An 18,293-nucleotide genomic window follows, 5' to 3' on the forward strand; every position below is an offset into this window, starting at 1 on the left:
ACGTGAGTGACGTCGTGGGCGCGTTCGCCGAAGCCACACTCGGGCCCTCTGCGCGCGTCTCCTCACTGCCATACGGCCGATACCCAGACATGCAAAATAACGAGGGAGCCTCCTCCCGCACGCCAAAGTGAGTCCCCGCCATGCCCCCCAACCCTTCCTCCTCCACCGTGAATGTGTATCCTGAGGTCCTCGACATCAGCTGGCGCACGAATCTCCGTTACGACCCCCGCCTCGGCGACGAGGACGGCGACGAGGCGCATACACCCGACCAAGGCGCCACCCTACGCCACGTCCGCATAGAAACCCCTTCGCAACGCGCCAGCCCCGTCGACTCTGGCCTTGGCAGCAGAGAAAAACCATCTGCAGCTAGCGATCGCCACCGACAGGGCCCTGGCCGAGCAAGTCGGTCATGGACGTTCATCGTCAAGCACTTCCCGCTCGATCTCGCGTGGATCCCGAACAACTGGTCGTGGTCCAAGATCAAGCCCATCATCCGTGCCTGGGTTCAGGGCTGGATCTCGGTGATCTTCATGGTCATTCCGAGAGTGGAGAGTGTCTTGGGGCAGGTACGTTTTCCATCCGTTTGATAAGCATCGAGTTGTGGGCGCCGGTTGGACAGTGGCCGGTGCCAAGACTTTGACGTGCTAGTGCGTCTCCAATGGTGTTATGCTCCATTACTTACCGGTTATTACGTCGTCTGCCCTGTTGCCGGATGTGGGCGCGGCCGAGCATACTGAGCCCTAAATAGTGATACTTCTCGAGTTCAGATTTCACCGTTTTATTGACTCAAGCCCTCTCGAGACATCTCACGTCTCTGTTGGTCTCCAGCTGCAGAGGCTTCATGAGACGCATACACCTATGCGCAAACATTCCGTCGTACATACAATGCTCCATTCTAGCGATCCTCGTGGGTTGGAAGATTTTATGCACTTGGGCAGCCAGCATGTTGGCCGGCTTGTGCTGTTTCTTCAGCGCAGCACCGCTACCTCAGTGTGCTCGGTTTCTGAGCATACATGAGGCTGGAACATATCCACATTCTTAGGCAGCCGGTGCCCCTCCAGGCTTCTACCGGCCAGTGCTGGCAGTAGGAAATGCATAGCAAACATGACCACAACACTTATATTGATTTTGATGTCGGATATAAGGAGAACGTACAGACACTGACGTCGTCTCACAGGCCACATTCCTTATTCTCGTAGGTTCGTCGTATGTTGACGTTCTTCAACCATTCCCGATTATACTTACCGCGTTGCACAGCTGCATTACTTGATCCTCCCAGTGATCCGTTCGTATCCGTCCTCGAACGAGAAATAATCTTCGCTATCTTCGTGTCCATCGGCTGGGCGTGGAGCTGCCTCGGCATCTTCCTCGCCAATCTGGCTCGTACCAACACCGACTACAATGCCACGCTTACTGACGTCCTCACCGGCCAATACGTTGAAGCTGCGCCGACCATCATCATGGCCGTCTTCATCTTCATCGGCGCTGCATGCTTTCTGTTCATCAAGGCGAAGCGGGGGCCTGGTCCATTCGTCTTCCCGTCTGTCTTCGGCGCGATCACGGTCGACATCTCGCTCATCACCGCCGTTCTCTTTCCCTATCCCTACTACATCATCGGACGCGCCATCGTGCTCCCGCTTGTGTTCCACGCAGCACTCTGTATTTTATCTGCAGCATTAATTTTCCCTTCCACGATCACAGCACAATATGCCGGCGCGCTGTCCCGCCTCTTCGACCCACTTGAACGTGCGCTGCTGGAGCATCGTGCTACCCTCAAATTGAGCCCCGGCGGGCCCGAATTCGCCAAGGGCGTCTCCAAGATCAACGGCTTCGTAAACGGCGCGGAGGCCGGCCTCGGGCACGCGGCGGCGGCGCTGCGCCTCGTCAAGCACGACATCGTATGGGGCCGGTTCGCGCCGACGGACGTCGGCAACTTGCAGTGGCACGCGCGGCGGCTTGTCACGCGCGCGAACGGGATGGGCATCTTCTTCACGCTGATCGATCCGACGCGCGAGCGGTTCCCCGTCACGCCGATCCCGTCGCGCACGGCAACACCTGTGGGCTCGCGCCCGATCACGCCTGTGACGTCGCGGCCGGGGACGCCATTCGGCTCGCGTCCGACGAGTCCTGCGGTCTCGCCGTCGGTGTCGCGCATGGAGCCTGCGGCGTGGAGCCCGATGGCGTCGCGCCCGCCGTCGCCGAGCGGGATGCGGCAGCGGAACGGGCAGCCGCGGAACTCACACCACAGCATGTCGTCGCTGCGGCTGACGATCTCGCGGCACCTGAACTTCCGGCTGCGGCGGCACGAGGAGGAGAGCCAGCATGAGCGGCTGCACTTCTCGCTGCTGCACCTGGCGCACACGCTGTCGCTGCCGCACGCGGAGAGCGCGGTGGCGGTGTTCGAGTCGCAGCGGTACCTGGCGCTGGAGGCGACGCGGCTGTCGCACCCGGACTCGCCGAGCGAGACGGAGCGGTTCGTGGCGCTGCTGAACGAGAGCTGCGACGAGATGCTGGGCACGTGCGCGGACGTGGTGCGGGGCGTGAAGGGCTGGATTTCGCGCGTGCGGCAGGGCAGCTTTGCGGGCAAGTCGAGCATCGAGCGCGATCGCGCGGAGCATCTTGCGGAGCTGGCGACGATGAAGGAGAAGCTTTCTCAAGCGCTTGAGAGTTTCAGGAAGGACGATAGGTGGGTAACGCGAGCACATGATCTGGGACGGCTGCTCACATTGATGTAATGCCAGACACCGAGTGCTTGACCCCTATCGGTCTGCGTTCGATCCCAGCCACGTTGGCTCGCCCGAGGGAAATATAGAGCCTCCTCCACACAGATATCTCTTCCACTGTTATGTCTATCAATATCATCTGATGCAATTCGCGTTTCTCCTCGTCGACATTGTGAGTTCATCCATAACGTTTAAATAGCACCTGTCACTTAGACACTTTAACTTCCTTTTCAGCTCGAGACGATCACAAGCATGGAAGAGAACAATAAGAAGTCAAGACTCTGGACACCTCAGCTACCCATTCGCAAGGCCTTGGACTGGGGACGCTACGACGCCGCCGCCGACTTAGAGCGCGACGACGATGAGGATCCCGGTTAGTTCACTACTCATCGACCAGAGATCCATAGCCTGACGCTTTCCTACAGACGTCATTCCTGGCATACAGGCTGAATGGGAGGAAGACCTCGGGATGGCATCGCGACGCAACCCAGACGCCCTTCCCCCTCGTAATCTCTTTGAGAAGGTGATGGCTTCTGTGCATGATTTGTTGGCAGCCCTGTCGGGTGGAAATGCACTCTTCGCCCTCAAGGCTGGGACCTTGACCAGTTGAGCCCCCTCTCGTCGTAGTTCCTGAACTGTATTAATGCCGTCGCCTTGGCAGTTATTCTGTGCATCCCGAGCTTCCTCAAGAGCTCGTCGCATTTTGCGTACAGTACGTTTGTTTTTCTCGTTGCAAGGTTTGGCATGGCTGATACAACCCTCAGCCGAGCGATTCGTGTGGGGAGTGTAAGTGGGCGGAACGCCCAAGCTGAGTATATGCGCTGACAAAGGACGTTTTTAGCTTCATGGGACAGCTCACTCTCGCGCGATTCCGCGGTGACACGACGTTCGCCCTCGTAGCTCGTCTGATCAGTACATTCTTGGGTGGCGTGCTTGGAATGTTGCTTTGGTGCGTGCTCAGAGTCGTGCAATACCAACGGGTTCTGACCGTTGAGTCATCGTGCAGGTATATCTCTGCAGGCAGAGGTAATGGTAACGCGTATGGTTTCGCTGCAACACTGGGTGTATGCCTGCCATTCTTTTATTATGGACGTTTGTACTGGCCTGGGCCTCCGATGACCAACATCATCTTCTTCGTTACTACTGCGTTGGTAAGTACAGACTACGTCATGACGTCAGTATCGCTCATGTTAGCCCTCCTCCTGCACAGGTGCTCGGGTTCTCATGGCAGAACACACACTTCCCTGTAATCTTTCACTTCTATGGGTTCTCCCTAGCATGGGTGAGTACTCAATCATACCGGAGTTTACACGACTTAGACTGACGCTATGACCACTCGCTAGAGGAGATTCGTCCTGGTAACGGCTGGTGTTACAGCTGCATTGTGAGTGGTCCCATTCACTCCTCATGCGGAGACTCATCTCTGTGTACCAGCATTTTCTCCTTCCTTCCGCCGTCTACCACGCTACGCCGCTACCAGCGCGCGATGCTCTCGACTACAAGCGCCGAACTCGGAGCTGTCTACTGCTCTATCGTTTCCTTCGCTAATACGCGTGGGCGCCACGAAGTTGATCGCGGCGAGATCATCCAGACGCTTGTGGCTATTCGCATGAAGCTGAAGAGATCGGTAGTTCTGAAGACCAACATCATCTACGAGGTGAGTCGTGCAAGATCCTAGAGTATGAATCGTGCATTGATCTTCCTAAAGTTCTCAATGCGTGGACAATGGCCAGCGGAGAGGTACCAGAGGATTTTGGAGCTGCAGATGTGAGCCTCATTCTGAGTAGCGTTGGTGGATACTCATGCTCTTCGCAGGCAAGTTGCATTCCTGCTATCCCACTTGATGTCTGTGGTGGAGCATCTCGATCCAGCGTGGACTCGTGCCTTCCTGCGGCGTACCCGGTTCCTCGACGCGGATTTTCAGGGAGACGTACTAGCAGTCATCAGTATGTTATCTTAGCTGTCCTTGAACTAATCGAATGATAGCTCACACTATGTTTATCTAGGTATGATCTCGACGGCGCTACGAACGGGAAACCCTTTGCCGCAGATCACCCCGTGCCCCCTCTTGGATCGGTTCATGGTGTACACCCATGGATTAAACGTCATTCGCCAGGAGGAAGATGATGACTACGGTCTTCCTCGCACGATGACTATTGACACCTTAGAAAATGAACAGTACTTGTAGGTTTTCTCATTCTCCATGTCCAGGGTGCGCACTAACCGCGACATGTTATAGGACATTTGCTGTTGGCGTTACTACTGCCTTCGGCATCGTCCTTCGCCTGGACAAACTGATGGTGGCAACTAAAGAACTCGTTGGCGAACAATACCATATCCACGGGATTGGCCTGCCGGACACGCGGACCTATACGACGGAAAGGCCCGCCAAGGATGTGTGACCCATTTGATGCTGCTGGGAACGATTAATCACGGATATTTAGCTTGGGTTACTCTGGAAGGTTCAGATCTCGTGATGTTGTAGCATGAATCACTACATCGCCTAGCTATACGCTCTTGTCTATACTGTATGCTAATGTATAATACAATCTAGAGGCTCGGTATGGCCAGTAGACTTTTCATTGTTTGTCGGTGTGCCCAACACGGATTTCATATATGGGACGAATCAGGATAGTCCGACAACGATTTTGACCTCGAATAGATCTCTGATATCTTCTGAACTGTAATTATACGTGCTCACGCTCACGTCTCAAAGCACCGGGGTCCGGGACTTCACATGCCCACAGGGTGACTCCAACAGTCCTTGAAAAGGTGGGAAAGCGCGTTGCCATGTTTGCTCTTCTAAGCGCGGTATCGTAATGATAACATCATCCGGCTACAACACTCGAGCGTGGGCGCAAGTTCATAGGCATAGCCCTTCTATATTTTCTCACAGACATTTCGCTCGCACAACGGCTCCAGATGCCCTGAAGATAACTGAACTTAGTCATCCTGTCTCGAACGCGATAACGACGGAAAGTGCCACTAAGGAACCTGGTGAACAAAGCACATGGGCGCATCAATGAGTCACTCCTGGAGTCTGGCAGCAATCTGGAAATACTAATACTTCTTGGTATACACTAGTTGCTCCTATTTTCCCCGGATCTCGGAAGTACAATAGATACGGCTGCGATACGGTCGGCGGCAATCTGCCACGAGAGTTCTCATCATTTACTTAACAGAGGCGTTTTTGAGAGCAAGGTCAATCATATTCTCCATCATTCTCTACAGTGTGGGCATCACTCGCGTTCAGGTCATTGTGCTAGGGGGCAGCCGAATAAGCTTTTTCAAGTCTGCACTGATCTCTTTTCAAACATTACTGGGAAGCAATAACATGACTGAGGATCCACAGTATGTATCATCTCTCATTATCGCTCGCGATTTACCCATTCACTCAATAGCAGGGGGACACTCTGGGACACTCGTTTCATCCCAGTGTATATTGCAGCCATTTCCCTAGTCGTCTTGCTTCTTGAGAACCTCTACCAGTTGCAAATTGCCAAAAGGCTCTGTTCTAATTTGATCGCACTTGGTGCCCCCTCACTGTCTTCTGGTAGTGTAGTGTTCGACTCTGACTCTGCATACTCCCGAGAATTGAGGGCACCGCCCAGTCTCTCTCGCCGTTTCGTGCGTCGCGATGAGCCTTCCCTGCAGCTATTCAATGTAGCTAGACTCTTGTCGTGTCTTGCTTTGTTCTTTGTATCTGTTACCCAGATCTGTCTGAACGCAGAATATGAGGACCGAACAGAGTCGGTCCGCCAGCCGGCCTCGCTTGAGATCGCTTTATGTGGAACCTACGTGAGTTGGAACTCGCTGTCCCACACAAACATTCATACTAATGCTGCGCAGGCCTACGTTTCGCTGTTATCGCTAGCGACACTTGTGGCACGGCCCAAGACAAGCGGTAGAGTGACCAGATACCTCGTTCTGATACTGCTCTCCGCGTGGGCTGTCTATGCGTACAGAGACATATGGCCATACGCAACGTTCGACCTGACCCCCTTGGACGCCTCTGAGGGGATATACCTATGGACGAAGATTACCTTCTTGACGTTAGCTGCTGTGCTTGTTCCTCTGTTTAGCCCTAGACGTTATATACCTTTCGTCTCCAAGGTATACCATCCTCGTCGCTATTGATGCACACGGGAACACCGCTGACAAGTGCGTGTAGAACGTTGCTTCACAACCTCATCCAGAACAGACCGCTTCTCTCGCATCCTTGGTCTTCTTTACCTGGATCGATCCGATTGTCTTCAAGGCGTACCGCGTTCCACACCTTTCCGTTGACGAGCTTCCTCCGCTTGCTGACTATGATGATTCGGAAAGTCTGGTGAACTCATACATGAAGGTACAACCGAGATGCTTGATTTCTCTAACGTGTTGTTTATTGGCCTATTGCAGGAGCTTGACCCCTTGCTGGCCAGGAAGAAAGGGCAACACGTTGGATGGGGCTTGGTGAAGGTCTTCCGTGGGTATCCGTAATCAACTTAGAAGAGCTACGGTTTAATGGTAGTCCGCAACAGGCAATGACTTCATTGTCATGGGTATCATGCTGACGCTCCACGTACGTGCGTCAACTTTCTCATGATTGACCTGGGCACTGATTGTACTTAGGTTATTGCCCGCTTCGCCAACCCGATGGGCGTAAGGAATCTACTCGCGTATGTAACGCACTTTGGTCTTTGGTGCCACTCTCACATTCACCACAGGTACCTGGAAGGCAGTAGCGACACTACTGTTCGACCCTGGGTATGGGTCGCTTGGCTTTTCGTCGGCCCAATATTCACCGTCATGTCCATTTCCATGTACATCTTCTACGGCGTATGTCGCTTCCTTTGTTTTCCTAGGTATCCTTCTGGTGCTGAAGCTTCTCTCTTAGACCAGAATGCTCGTGCGTTTGGAAGCTCTCGTCACACAACTTGTTTTCAGCCATGCACTTCGCATGAGAGTGAAATCAGATGTCGCGGAGATGCCCGCTCCGAAAGCGAGCGCAGCTTCCACCGTAGCCCCTGGCGGTGAAGGCACTAGTAGCACTCCTGGGGTACAAAACTCCTCGATTGACAGCGCCAAAGGAAAGCAGAGGGCGAGCTCGGATGCCCTAAAGCAAGCTCAGCTGGGCACTGGCTCACAGAAGAGCAAAAACCTTGTTGGTAAAATCAACAATCTGATTACAACGGACCTACAATCGCTCGCCACGGGACGGGACATCTTGCGTCTGTGTAAGTATCGCTGGCACAGTCTGCCTCATGAAGAAGCACGAATAACCTCCTCCTGTAGTTGTCATGGTGCCAGTCCAGACACTCCTATGTATTTGGTTTTTGTACTCCGTACTGGGATGGAGGTAAGAAGATGTCATTAGCATACATTAATGTCTGCTAACTGGAGTTCCAAACGTCAGTGCTTTTGTCGGGATGGCTGTCATAGTTCTGCTCCTGCCGGTTCCTGGTTCTGTCGCTAAAATGATCCGAGGAGTCCAAGTCGAAAAAATGAAGAAGGTGAGTACGATCGTGGGCCGCAGGACTAGAAGCTAATTATCGCTTCAGACCGATACCCGCGTGCAGGGAGTTACTGAAGGTGCACTACTTTCATTACGCTTGACTGATCGCGCATGATAATCTCCTTCTAAACCTCAACCTAATTCGTCAGCCATGAACGTAATCCGAATGATCAAGCTATTCGGCTGGGAGCGCAGAATAACGGATCAGCTAACGGAAAAGCGCGAGGTCGAACTGAAGTCTGTCAAGAGGGCTAGATTTCTGCAAATGATCAGTTCCAGTCTGACGTAAGTACGCATGTTTTAGTAGGGATTCAGTTCGCTTACGATATGTTACAGCCAAGTAATCCCTGTGTTAACGATGATGGCTACTTTTCTCACCTACGTGAGTGCTACCTTGAATTAAATGAACATCGACTGAGAAATAAACGTAGACAATTGTTATGAAGCAAGAGCTAACAGGTATCGAGCCACTATAATACTCTTTTGCGAGTAATGTCTGAGATTTCTCCCGTAGCATCGAAGGTGTTCTCATCGATGACCGGTATGTAGTACTTCAACTGCATGACTTTGTACACCTCTATACTGACAAGCCCAGTGTTTGAAATGTTCACTATGCAGCTCAACGAGGTTTTCAGTATGCTCCCGCTATTCATACGCGGTAACTATCGCTGCACCCACGCTTCAAGTGATACCTCATTAATCGTATCGTTACAGCTAAAGTCTCGTTAGACCGTCTGAATGAGTTCCTTCAAACTGTGAGCACTGTTTCCATTTCGCGTTACCGTAGCAGGCATTAATACTATGAACCTAGACCGAGCTACTGGACGAGTTTGAAGAGCAGCAGGAGGCTCATGCGTCGGCTTCTATGCTGAAGAATGATGTCCCCAGTGACGTGATTGGTTTCCGCGACGCGACATTCACCTGGACCGCAGAGGACAGTCTGTCCTCAAGCACAGGTCCACCGGGCCGGAATTTCACCCTTCGCATTAAGGATGAGTTGGTGTTCAAACAGGGACGCATAAACCTCATCATTGGACCTACTGGGTCGGGGAAGACTTCACTCCTAATGGCACTGTTAGGTAAGAGTAGCCGATGTTTGCTTTTGGCGTATTATCATCCTTGCTACGTAAGGCGAAATGCACTACATATCGTCCGGTCCTGGTTCTTTCTTCAACCTTCCACGTTCCGGCGGCGTGGCTTACGCTGCTCAAGAATCTTGGGTACAGAATGACACGATACGTGTGAGTACTGGACTTCATTCAGTCATGACTTATTTGACGGCGCTGGAAAGGAAAATATTCTCTTTGGTGCGGCGCTCGACGAAGAGAGATACAACAAGGGTATTATCAATAGTTAACAACAATGCGATGTCTGCTGACTCAGTGGATAGTCATTAAGCAGTGCGGTCTCGAACGAGACTTGGAGTTGTTTGATGCTGGCGACCTCACCGAGGTCGGAGAGAAGGGTATTACACTAAGGTATGTGGTATGCAAATACGCACACGCGATCTGTTTTGACGTTTCACCCATAGCGGGGGACAAAAGGTGACTAACCCGTGAATGTAAACCCGGCTTTTATGCTCACGCCAGATGACATAGGCCCGAGTGACTCTTGCGCGAGCCGTGTACTCGAAGGCAGAAATCCTGTTACTTGATGATGTAAGCGAGATGGAAGGCTCATTTCTTCTATCACTCATGAGCACAGATTCTGGCTGCTCTCGATGTGCACACTGCTCATCACATTATGGAGCATTGTCTTAAAGGTGACCTGATTCGAGGTCGCACAATACTTCTGGTGGTAAGTCCTCGCAGCGTGTCATATTTATCGCTGCTGACTTGTACAGACCCACAACGTCGCATTGGCTACTCCTGTGGCGGGTTTTATTGTTGCTATGGGTACAGATGGACGAGTTTCCAGTCAGGGTTCGCTCTCAGATGCTCTGGAAGATGTCACACAATTGGCGAAGGATATCGTCGAGGAGCGCCAAGCCGCCGAAACAGCGGAGGACGTCACCGACAAGATTGAAGTCTCTGCGAAGGCTTCAAAGAGCGGCAAGCTTGTTGTTGCAGAGGAGATCGCTATTGGTCATGTCGGCCTCAAGAGCAGTGCGCCGTCCCTTCTCTAAATGAGAGTGTTACTGATAGTTGAGCAGTGAAGTTGTACTTCTCCAATCTTGGGGGAAAGCATTACGTCATGTTCTGGCTGTTGGCGCCGTCCATCCTAGTGTTTTCAGAAATCATACGCAACCTGCAGGTTTGGTGGCTTGGGTATTGGGCACGGCAGTATGAGGAACGTGCGGCCGAAGAAGTCAGCGCCCCTTTGTGAGTTCCTTGTTTGTAAAGTGTGAACTCAACTCATATTGGCCCATCAGTTATTTATCAATCTACGGCCTGCTTTTATCCACTACGGTCCTCCTCATCACCGCATTCAATATTTTTTGGATCTTTGCCACACTGCGGGCTTCGAGAGCGATCCACAAGAGTCTCATCGCCTCTGTGTTTACCGCGACATTGAGGTATGCCTTTCACAATGCGAGCCAACGATCGTGACCAATGTAGGTTAGATGGCTCGATAAAACACCCACCTCACGTGTCATCGCGCGGTGCACTCAAGACGTAGATGCCGGTCAGTATCCCGAGTTGTACTTGGAGAGACTGTAGCTCATAGGGTAAATCACAGTTGACAGCAACATTCCAATGAGCTTGTTTTGGCTCATGCTGTTGTCTGCGTCTATAATACTGAAGCTGGGCGCTGTTGTGATCACTTCCCCATTATTCCTCACTCCTGGGATCATTATCGCACTCGCAGGCGGATACATCGGCCACATCTTCATGAAGGCCCAACTGTCTGTAAAACGCGAAATGAGCAATGCTCGTGCGCCCGTGCTGGGTCATATCGGTTCTGCATTCTCTGGGCTCGGTATGCGACCAGCGTGAATGAACCGTGCCGAGGACTAACGTGTATGTATGCGCAGTGTCTATCCGAGCATTTGGAGCTCAGCAAGCATACAAGAAAGCATCGTACGCACGTGTTAACAGATACACTTCCTCTGCCAACATTTTCTGGAATTTGACACGGTCGGTCTTACATAGCTACAGGCTTTGTCTGTTGAACGAGAACTGACGGGCAAAATAGATGGGTGTGTATTCGCCTGGAAGCACTTAGCGCCCTGTTTACTGCGAGTTTGGCTGCATATCTGGTTTACGCCTCCCACGATAACGCATCGAACATCGGCTTTGCACTTAATATGGCAGGTCTGTCTCAACGAATTCATATATGAAGCATCGTTTTTGAGATTGGTTTCAGTTGGTTTCAGCAGCCTGATGCTGTCCTGGGTGCGCATGTTGAACGAGACTGAGGTGAACGGTAAGTCTGTCGTCGAGGTGGTGATACCTGCCTAAATATCTCGTGTTCGTAGGCAATAGGTAGGGTCTATGAAGGTATGCTGGTCAATATACTGATGTGCGATATGTAGCGTGGAACGCATTCACCAATACCTGGAAATTGAACACGAGCCAGCACCTACCCAAGACGGACAACCACCAGCTTACTGGCCAGCCAGTGGCGATCTCAAGGTCGAGCAACTGTCTGCTCGTTACTCTGAGGTCTGACAATTCAAAAATTATCTGATCTTCTGTCGTGACGCCCTTTCGCAGGACGGCCCTCGGATCTTGCATGGTATTTCTTTTGAAGTCAAATCTGGCGAACGCGTAGGCATTGGTATGTGATCCTGTGCGGAGCAATTTCAGCGACCCCTGATTAAACTTGAACCACGCAGTGGGACGAACTGGAAGTGGAAAGGTGTGTAGCTGCACCGGTTCGACTCCTTGAAGACGATGACTGATTACCGTAGAGCTCCTTAACACTAGCGCTGTTGAGGGCTATCATCACGGAGGGTAAAGTTCATTATGACGGCCTCGCCACTGATAGCATAAATTTGGATGCACTACGATCTGCTATCACCATTATTCCACAATCTGTGCGTTTTGAGACTGATTTTGCAATGATTGTCCACTGACCAGTCTATCAAGCCTGAGCTACTCGGCGGAACTCTGCGACAAAACCTTGATCCGTTCGGGCAGTACGACGATGCAGTAATGAACAACGCTCTACGCTCTGCGGGGTTGTTTTCTTTGCAGAACGACATGACGGAAGGACAAATCACTCTCGATAGTCCAATTGCGAGCGGAGGTGGCAACTTGTCCGTCGGACAAAAGCAAATACTTGCGCTTGCGAGAGCGATCCTGAGGCAGAGCAAGCTACTGATCCTAGATGAAGGTACGTTCAAGGCCAAATTTACGACAATCATGACTGACAGTAATAATCAGCGACGTCTGCGATCGGTAAATAATCGGGTTTCGACAACTTGCTAACATTTTGCTGATCTATGCTATCAGACTATGAGACGGACGCTGTAATTCAAGCTTCCTTGCGCACGGAGCTTGATAAGAGTGTGACCATCCTGACAGTCGCGCACCGTCTTCAGACCATCATGGATTCTGACAGGATAGTGAGTGCGATATCTTTTCTTTCACACGTACCTGCTCACCTCCGGCAAAGATGGTGCTTGACGCCGGCAGGATTGTGAGTATTATTATCCATACTTCCACATGTTCGTCGCTGATGCATTGCAAAGGTCGAGTTCGGCAAGCCAAGTGACTTACTGTCGATTGAGGGCGGACTGTTGCGTGCCCTTGTAGACGAGAGTGGTGACAAGGATAAACTGTACGCAATGGCCGTTGGGGACGGTCCTCATTAGGTCTAAATTGGAGATCGAGCCTTGACTATTCACTCCTACCTTCTAACGATGTTTTGACTACCTAGCATTGATGTGTACTTATTGGTAATTTCTCCTTATACGTGATGAACGGAGCATTTCCTTCAAGGTGGGAAATCTCAACGCCTTGTTTCAAGAGTCGGCCATTGTTGACAGGCGTAACCGACTCGGCCGCTTTCGTCAATGCTGCGGTCATCAGTGATGGCATCGGTCTCCCTGCACCGCTGATCCATACGGATAATTTCCAAGAATTTCTATTTCACAGAATTGGATTAAACACATTGTTGTCTTGTGTTGGTGACATTTCTCATCTCCCACGTCTATAGAATCACCTGTGTAGCTCGTTTAAGAAGTCCAGGTACGAGCAAATGAACTCGCTCACTAACATGCTTAACACGGAACACAACAAATCGATGATCACGCCCAGAAGAGACCCATCCATACAACCATAGTTTACTCTACCAGCCGAACAAATTCTTCCCTTCCACAAAGCCCAATTCTTTCAAGCCAGGGACAGCCGCCTTCTCGATCAGACTGGGCGGTCCGCACACAAGTGCGACCGTATCATCACCGGCGGGATACAGATGCTCCTCCCTGACAATAACACAGATTGAACATACGACTATGGGCAGAAGACCTACACTCACATGACTTTCTTGTCCAGGTGACCAGCCGTGTACTGCCGGAAAAAGATGTCCAGCCAAGGAAAAAGTGACGCTTAACGCATAGAGAACCGACCTTCCACTCCCTATCCTTTGGTGGTTTAGACAGGCAATGCCAGAGCTTGAATCTCTCTTGCTCTTTATCCGCATACTCCTGAAGCTGCTCGCGCATGAGAATGTCGTCAAAGGTCTTGTTGCTGCGAAAGGCTTAGTCATTAAACCAGTATCGATATATTTACCATCTGTGGTCTCACCTGTCCACAAGGGCGATCTTCGTCTTGTCGTTCTTGTTGGAGAGTATGGCGTGGATGACTTGCCAGTGCGGCGTCAAACCGCTACCTCCCGTCACGAGACTGACCTAGGAAAAAGCGGAATGGCTTTTGGGCCCGGAGTCTTCCTGAATTGAACGAGGACTCACCTTCGTGAAATGGTAGGTCTTTCCTTCTATCTCAAACTCCCCGTTGCCTTTGTACTCTATCTCGCCATTTGGACCCAATATATCTATCTCCTCGCCTAACATTGATGTCAGACATCAAATAATCAGCGAGAATGGATTAGAATACCCTCTTGCATGAGATCGAGATAGTTAGATGCTGTGCCTCCTGGCGGGAATGGACCGCCGTCTGAGGGCAGGTATGTCTTGACCAACAGCTGAAACGTCCCATCTTCCTCATGAGGGAGAACCGGGCTGACGGGAGTGTAGGAACGCATGACTGCCTGATCTGCAAAGTGTATTGCCTTCACCAAGTTAACAATACGTGCTAGCTCCTCGGCTTGTGCCGTGACTTACTATTTGTACATGCTTTCCAACTGGAAGGCCCATACGCCCATGGCTCCCGTCTTTCCTCTTAGGAAGCTCGAACGTGTATAACCTACAAAGTCATAAAGCCGCTCACATGCAGATACAGTTGACAGTTGACGAACCTAGTGTCCGAGGTTTTCTCCTCCCGTTTCAGCAGCTTAGCGGCTACAAAGACGTCCGGCTGCAGAGCGAAGTCCTTGCGCTTTTCCTTCATCTCGGCAAGCAACTTGGCGGCTCTTTCAGCATCTTTCTCGATGACCTTCATCGCTTCCTTCGTCAGCTCGCCGATCAAACATTCATCACGTTTACTGTTTGCGTCTGAAAGAAGTAATGCAACTAGTACAATCGTTGAATTGGGCGAAAGGGAACAAACGCACAGCCGTCGTGAATTCCCTTGTACTAAACAGCGTCGCATTAGCACAATCTTTGAGGAATATTAAAGTCACCTACTTGGTTCGTTGCATCCACAGTAGCCTTGCCAACGTATCCTATGATAGCGTTCGCGCCTCCTGAAGCTCTCATTAGCGCTTCAGGCTCAAGGCCATTCAGCATGTAGACGTACCGGGGTGCCAGTCAAGTACTGAGGTAACGTCGTACACCTTGCCATCAAGGATCAACCAGGCGTCGTCCTAGCTTTGTTATGAGTACGCTGAAGCAAATGGCCAGACAACGCCTACCCGCTTGTTGTGCTTCTCTACTTCTTCTATGGAGAAGGTCTTCCCGGACGAACCCCCGGACTGGTCGGCCATCACGTCCTCAATGTTGGGCTTCATCCAACCTCCCTCTTCCTGGCCAGGAGCGACTGGGTGGCGGAAATGTATCACAGGCTGCTTCGTCTCTGGATCTATAACAAGGGAAGGCCGGACACGGTACCAGGAGTTACTAGAAATCATAGGTTTGACAAGGCGCCACAGATGTTGATGAATATTAAACTCACTTCATCATGCCCTAGCGGCAATACCGGTCAAGAGATCAGAGCCCATGCCACACGAGTCCTTGTCAATTTGCTTACTTACCATGATGTTCCTGCAGAAGACTCGGTGAGCACAAGTCAAATATCAATTTTACTGAGATTTACCATGTTAGACTAATGCAGAGCGGAAGAGGAAGAAGCGTAAATATGAGCTGTAGTCCCGGTGCCAACTTTAAAGGGCAAACAACGCACTGCTCAGGCTGGGTATTCTTCTTCGTATCAAAAGCGCGCACTAAAATCTCTTTAGCGTTGGCCAGGTCGCTGATGCGGACCTCGCAAGACCTGTCCAAAGTTTTCTAAGTGCGCGCAGGCGCCTCAATCACTCCAAAACTCACCAAAACACCCATGCCCAATGCTTCGTACCATGTCTGTGGGGAGGCGTTGGTGGATGTTCCTGCCGAGATGCGGACACTTACCTTGTAGGTCTGTCCATGAAGCGGCGCGAGCAGTACTTCCACGTCGTTCCTTCGTCCAGGGATAGCTCCACACGATGTACCTTGGTGCCGGAACCATCATAGGCATATCCCTCCACTTTGTAAAGCTGGTCGAGCCCGCCTTTTTCTGTTGGTAGGGGCAGACGTTCATCATGCGCAGGTTTGCAGATGACGGATTGCAGGATCTATATCGGCGTATAAGGGGTCATTGACTATTTTGAATTGAACTCTGACGGGACGTACTTGCTCATAACATGCGTTATCTTCGGAATGGAAGAAGGCATCGGCAAGCGGATGTTCCTTCGAGTCAATCACTGAAGGGACGACCTGCAGAAGTGGTCAAGCAGGCGCGATGAACGCACCGAATTCCCTCACCTTGTTGTCCCAGATGTCTGTGCGCGATAGTCAAGCAAATTGCATGAACAGACTAGGAACAAAGATACTCACGATAATGAGAACTGTTAGCTTCTTTCGAGATCCAGATCTAAGTGCGTGAGGGTCAATCTATGATAGAAGACGAGACGGTTAGCTACGACGCACATTCTTGAGCCATTTGACCTGCCGCCCTCCAACGAACCCCTGGATCATTCGGAGCTCGTAAATGAGGAGACGCGTAGCCTATCCGTGCACATACAGGAATTACAATCCTCAGAGGCTGTTTCGGAATATTATCCATTACATCAATGCGTTATATTACGTATGTATGCGACTTACATAGCCGTGATCAGGGTGGAGGACACGATCGTTCTGTCCGAAGACGAGCAAGACGTCGTTGGCGGGATCCATTGCGTGCGCGAGAGGAATCGAGGTCGCATACGTCCCCTCAGAACACTGATCGGCGCCTGCATAGCGTCAGCCTTGGCTTGATACATATCCGAGAACGAGGTCACACACCTTCCAGGTTCAGAAACCTACACTCATGGTCAGAAAAGATACGTAAAAAAGGAGTGCCACGAACCATTCTTCGTGTTCAGGGCCCGTCCTAAGCCCGGTTGCCAGCAGGAGATCGCGAATAAAGATGCCACGCCAGACGCATGTCGATACACCTTGACGTGGAAGAATCGCCTTATCTGAGCGTCCAATATATGATGTGGTAGCGACACACCTGCCGCCGACCAGTTGTATCCCGCCGACCGCTTAACCATGTTGACCTCTTTCCGACGATCTAGTATACAGCGAATATTGAACGATGAGGTTCCAACCAGTTAGCTCGGTGACGCACTCCCATCGCATGCAATCGTCACAGGAAGTTCGCACAGAGGAAATGGCCCCTCCGCAATCTCGTCCATAGTCCACAGACGAGTCGCGGTGGGTTCGCCGTCATCTGCTACTCCAAAGTGCACATTGTCTCTGTCCCCTTCCTCGACCTTGCATTTAGAGTCGATATAGACAGTGACGGAGAGCTTGTGTGAGTCCCAGTCGAGCGCGGGGACCGGACCGTGACTTCTCACGTAGTGCAGCCTGAAAGCGCATCTCATCAGCACTGCAAACTAAGAGAACGGGATGCGATTAGACGGGCGGACTTGGTGGGTGTGATCATCCCTGCATCGAACAAGGCGGTCAGACTAGGCTCGGCATTGAGCGGATGCCTTCCAGTCAAACGCAGAAGTTGCTGCGAGCGAGGTATCCAGGAGTCGGGTGTAGATCTAGAACGCGCATATAGTCAACAAAACATGCGATTGGCGGCAGAAGGGCACCTACTGGTCATCTATGCTGATTTTGCTCTCCAACTGGTCATCTGCATTGTCATCCAAAAGTTGGAAGGGCTTGCGCACTCTGCCATCGTTGTTGCGCAAGACGTTCGAAGCGTGGACCTCCTCCACTATGAGCGTTCTCAGGCGGGCAACGTCGGGATCCTCCTTTTGCTTATCTCCCTTCGTGTTTAAATTCTCCGCTGAATTATTTTGTTGTTCGTCGCCTTTCTTGTCCTGATCGGCGTCGTCCTTTCCCTGCCTTTCCAAGCTGTCTTGCGAGTTGCTGCTGCCGTACCCACTGTCGGTCGCCTTCTTATCCTTCTCGTCTCCGCTTGTATGGTTACTATCGCCTTCTTTGCCCTTACCGCTTCTGTCTCCGTCCTTGTCCTTTTCACCTTGCTGTGTCTTAGCGTCCTCGTGTTTCTTCCCCGGCCATTCCTGTCCTTTTATAGCCATCTCCGATACAGGAAGAACGAAACGAGCGAATGCATGGTGCTATACAAGGTTGTAGCAACGCGTATATATTCGTCTCATATTTCAGAAGACATACCCGCGGGTCAAGCAGCTTGAAACTGGTCGAGTTTATAAGGACAGGAACTGAGAACAATTATAAGGAACATTACTTTGGTACGGCCTTCTTCGCGTCTCGAACGGTGAGAACACTGTCCGGACTTTCCAAAATTGCGTCGACACCGCCCTTGGCATGAATATCCTCCCGAGTACGCTCCCAT

At 51.4% G+C, this 18,293-nt stretch overlaps 3 protein-coding genes across 3 annotated transcripts; 2 read left to right on the plus strand and 1 right to left on the minus strand.

Moving 5' to 3' along the window:
* Positions 1 to 140: 140 nt before the first annotated feature.
* Positions 141 to 5,125, plus strand: POSPLADRAFT_1052272 (hypothetical protein; the record flags this gene model as incomplete). The annotated part of the gene is made up of 17 exons (XM_024480255.1): positions 141 to 566; positions 1,178 to 1,199; positions 1,258 to 2,686; positions 2,742 to 2,895; positions 2,958 to 3,096; positions 3,149 to 3,328; positions 3,385 to 3,435; positions 3,488 to 3,509; positions 3,565 to 3,672; positions 3,730 to 3,874; positions 3,934 to 4,005; positions 4,067 to 4,107; positions 4,158 to 4,380; positions 4,432 to 4,490; positions 4,539 to 4,669; positions 4,730 to 4,907; positions 4,963 to 5,125. The coding sequence occupies 17 exons, from the start codon at positions 141 to 143 to the stop codon at positions 5,123 to 5,125; spliced, it is 3,543 nt and encodes a 1,180-aa protein (XP_024344937.1).
* Positions 5,126 to 6,057: 932 nt separating this feature from the next.
* On the plus strand, positions 6,058 to 12,979 carry POSPLADRAFT_1043275 (hypothetical protein; the record flags this gene model as incomplete). Its single annotated transcript, XM_024478265.1, has 37 exons — positions 6,058 to 6,074; positions 6,128 to 6,350; positions 6,438 to 6,521; positions 6,573 to 6,813; positions 6,837 to 6,884; positions 6,920 to 7,071; positions 7,125 to 7,191; positions 7,247 to 7,287; positions 7,338 to 7,384; positions 7,433 to 7,544; positions 7,603 to 7,942; positions 8,001 to 8,064; positions 8,122 to 8,218; positions 8,267 to 8,297; positions 8,370 to 8,505; positions 8,735 to 8,761; positions 8,811 to 8,878; positions 8,935 to 8,975; positions 9,032 to 9,176; positions 9,233 to 9,299; positions 9,484 to 9,572; positions 9,611 to 9,705; positions 9,819 to 9,878; positions 9,925 to 10,017; positions 10,064 to 10,325; positions 10,373 to 10,541; positions 10,592 to 10,735; positions 10,779 to 10,809; positions 10,965 to 11,139; positions 11,195 to 11,240; positions 11,356 to 11,474; positions 11,527 to 11,586; positions 11,696 to 11,814; positions 12,303 to 12,498; positions 12,618 to 12,730; positions 12,781 to 12,804; positions 12,857 to 12,979. The coding sequence occupies 37 exons, from the start codon at positions 6,058 to 6,060 to the stop codon at positions 12,977 to 12,979; spliced, it is 3,966 nt and encodes a 1,321-aa protein (XP_024344938.1).
* A 476-nt stretch (positions 12,980 to 13,455) lies between these two features.
* POSPLADRAFT_1127961 (hypothetical protein) lies at positions 13,456 to 17,510 on the minus strand (the record flags this gene model as incomplete). Its single annotated transcript, XM_024483686.1, has 26 exons — positions 13,456 to 13,619; positions 13,732 to 13,856; positions 13,914 to 14,017; positions 14,078 to 14,172; positions 14,223 to 14,397; positions 14,450 to 14,531; positions 14,584 to 14,779; positions 14,839 to 14,860; positions 14,912 to 14,970; positions 15,024 to 15,090; positions 15,139 to 15,397; positions 15,627 to 15,716; positions 15,770 to 15,802; positions 15,851 to 16,053; positions 16,112 to 16,195; positions 16,244 to 16,260; positions 16,316 to 16,352; positions 16,409 to 16,447; positions 16,503 to 16,523; positions 16,583 to 16,710; positions 16,763 to 16,779; positions 16,827 to 16,914; positions 16,974 to 17,033; positions 17,091 to 17,229; positions 17,266 to 17,329; positions 17,392 to 17,510. Coding segments are annotated over 26 exons (2,487 nt in total), but the record flags the coding sequence as incomplete, so codon positions are not given.
* Between the last annotated feature and the right edge of the window lie 783 nt (positions 17,511 to 18,293).

This window comes from Postia placenta, assembly GCF_002117355.1.
Source record: "Postia placenta MAD-698-R-SB12 unplaced genomic scaffold POSPLAscaffold_1, whole genome shotgun sequence".
In the NCBI taxonomy this organism is placed as follows: domain Eukaryota; kingdom Fungi; phylum Basidiomycota; class Agaricomycetes; order Polyporales; family Adustoporiaceae; genus Rhodonia; species Rhodonia placenta.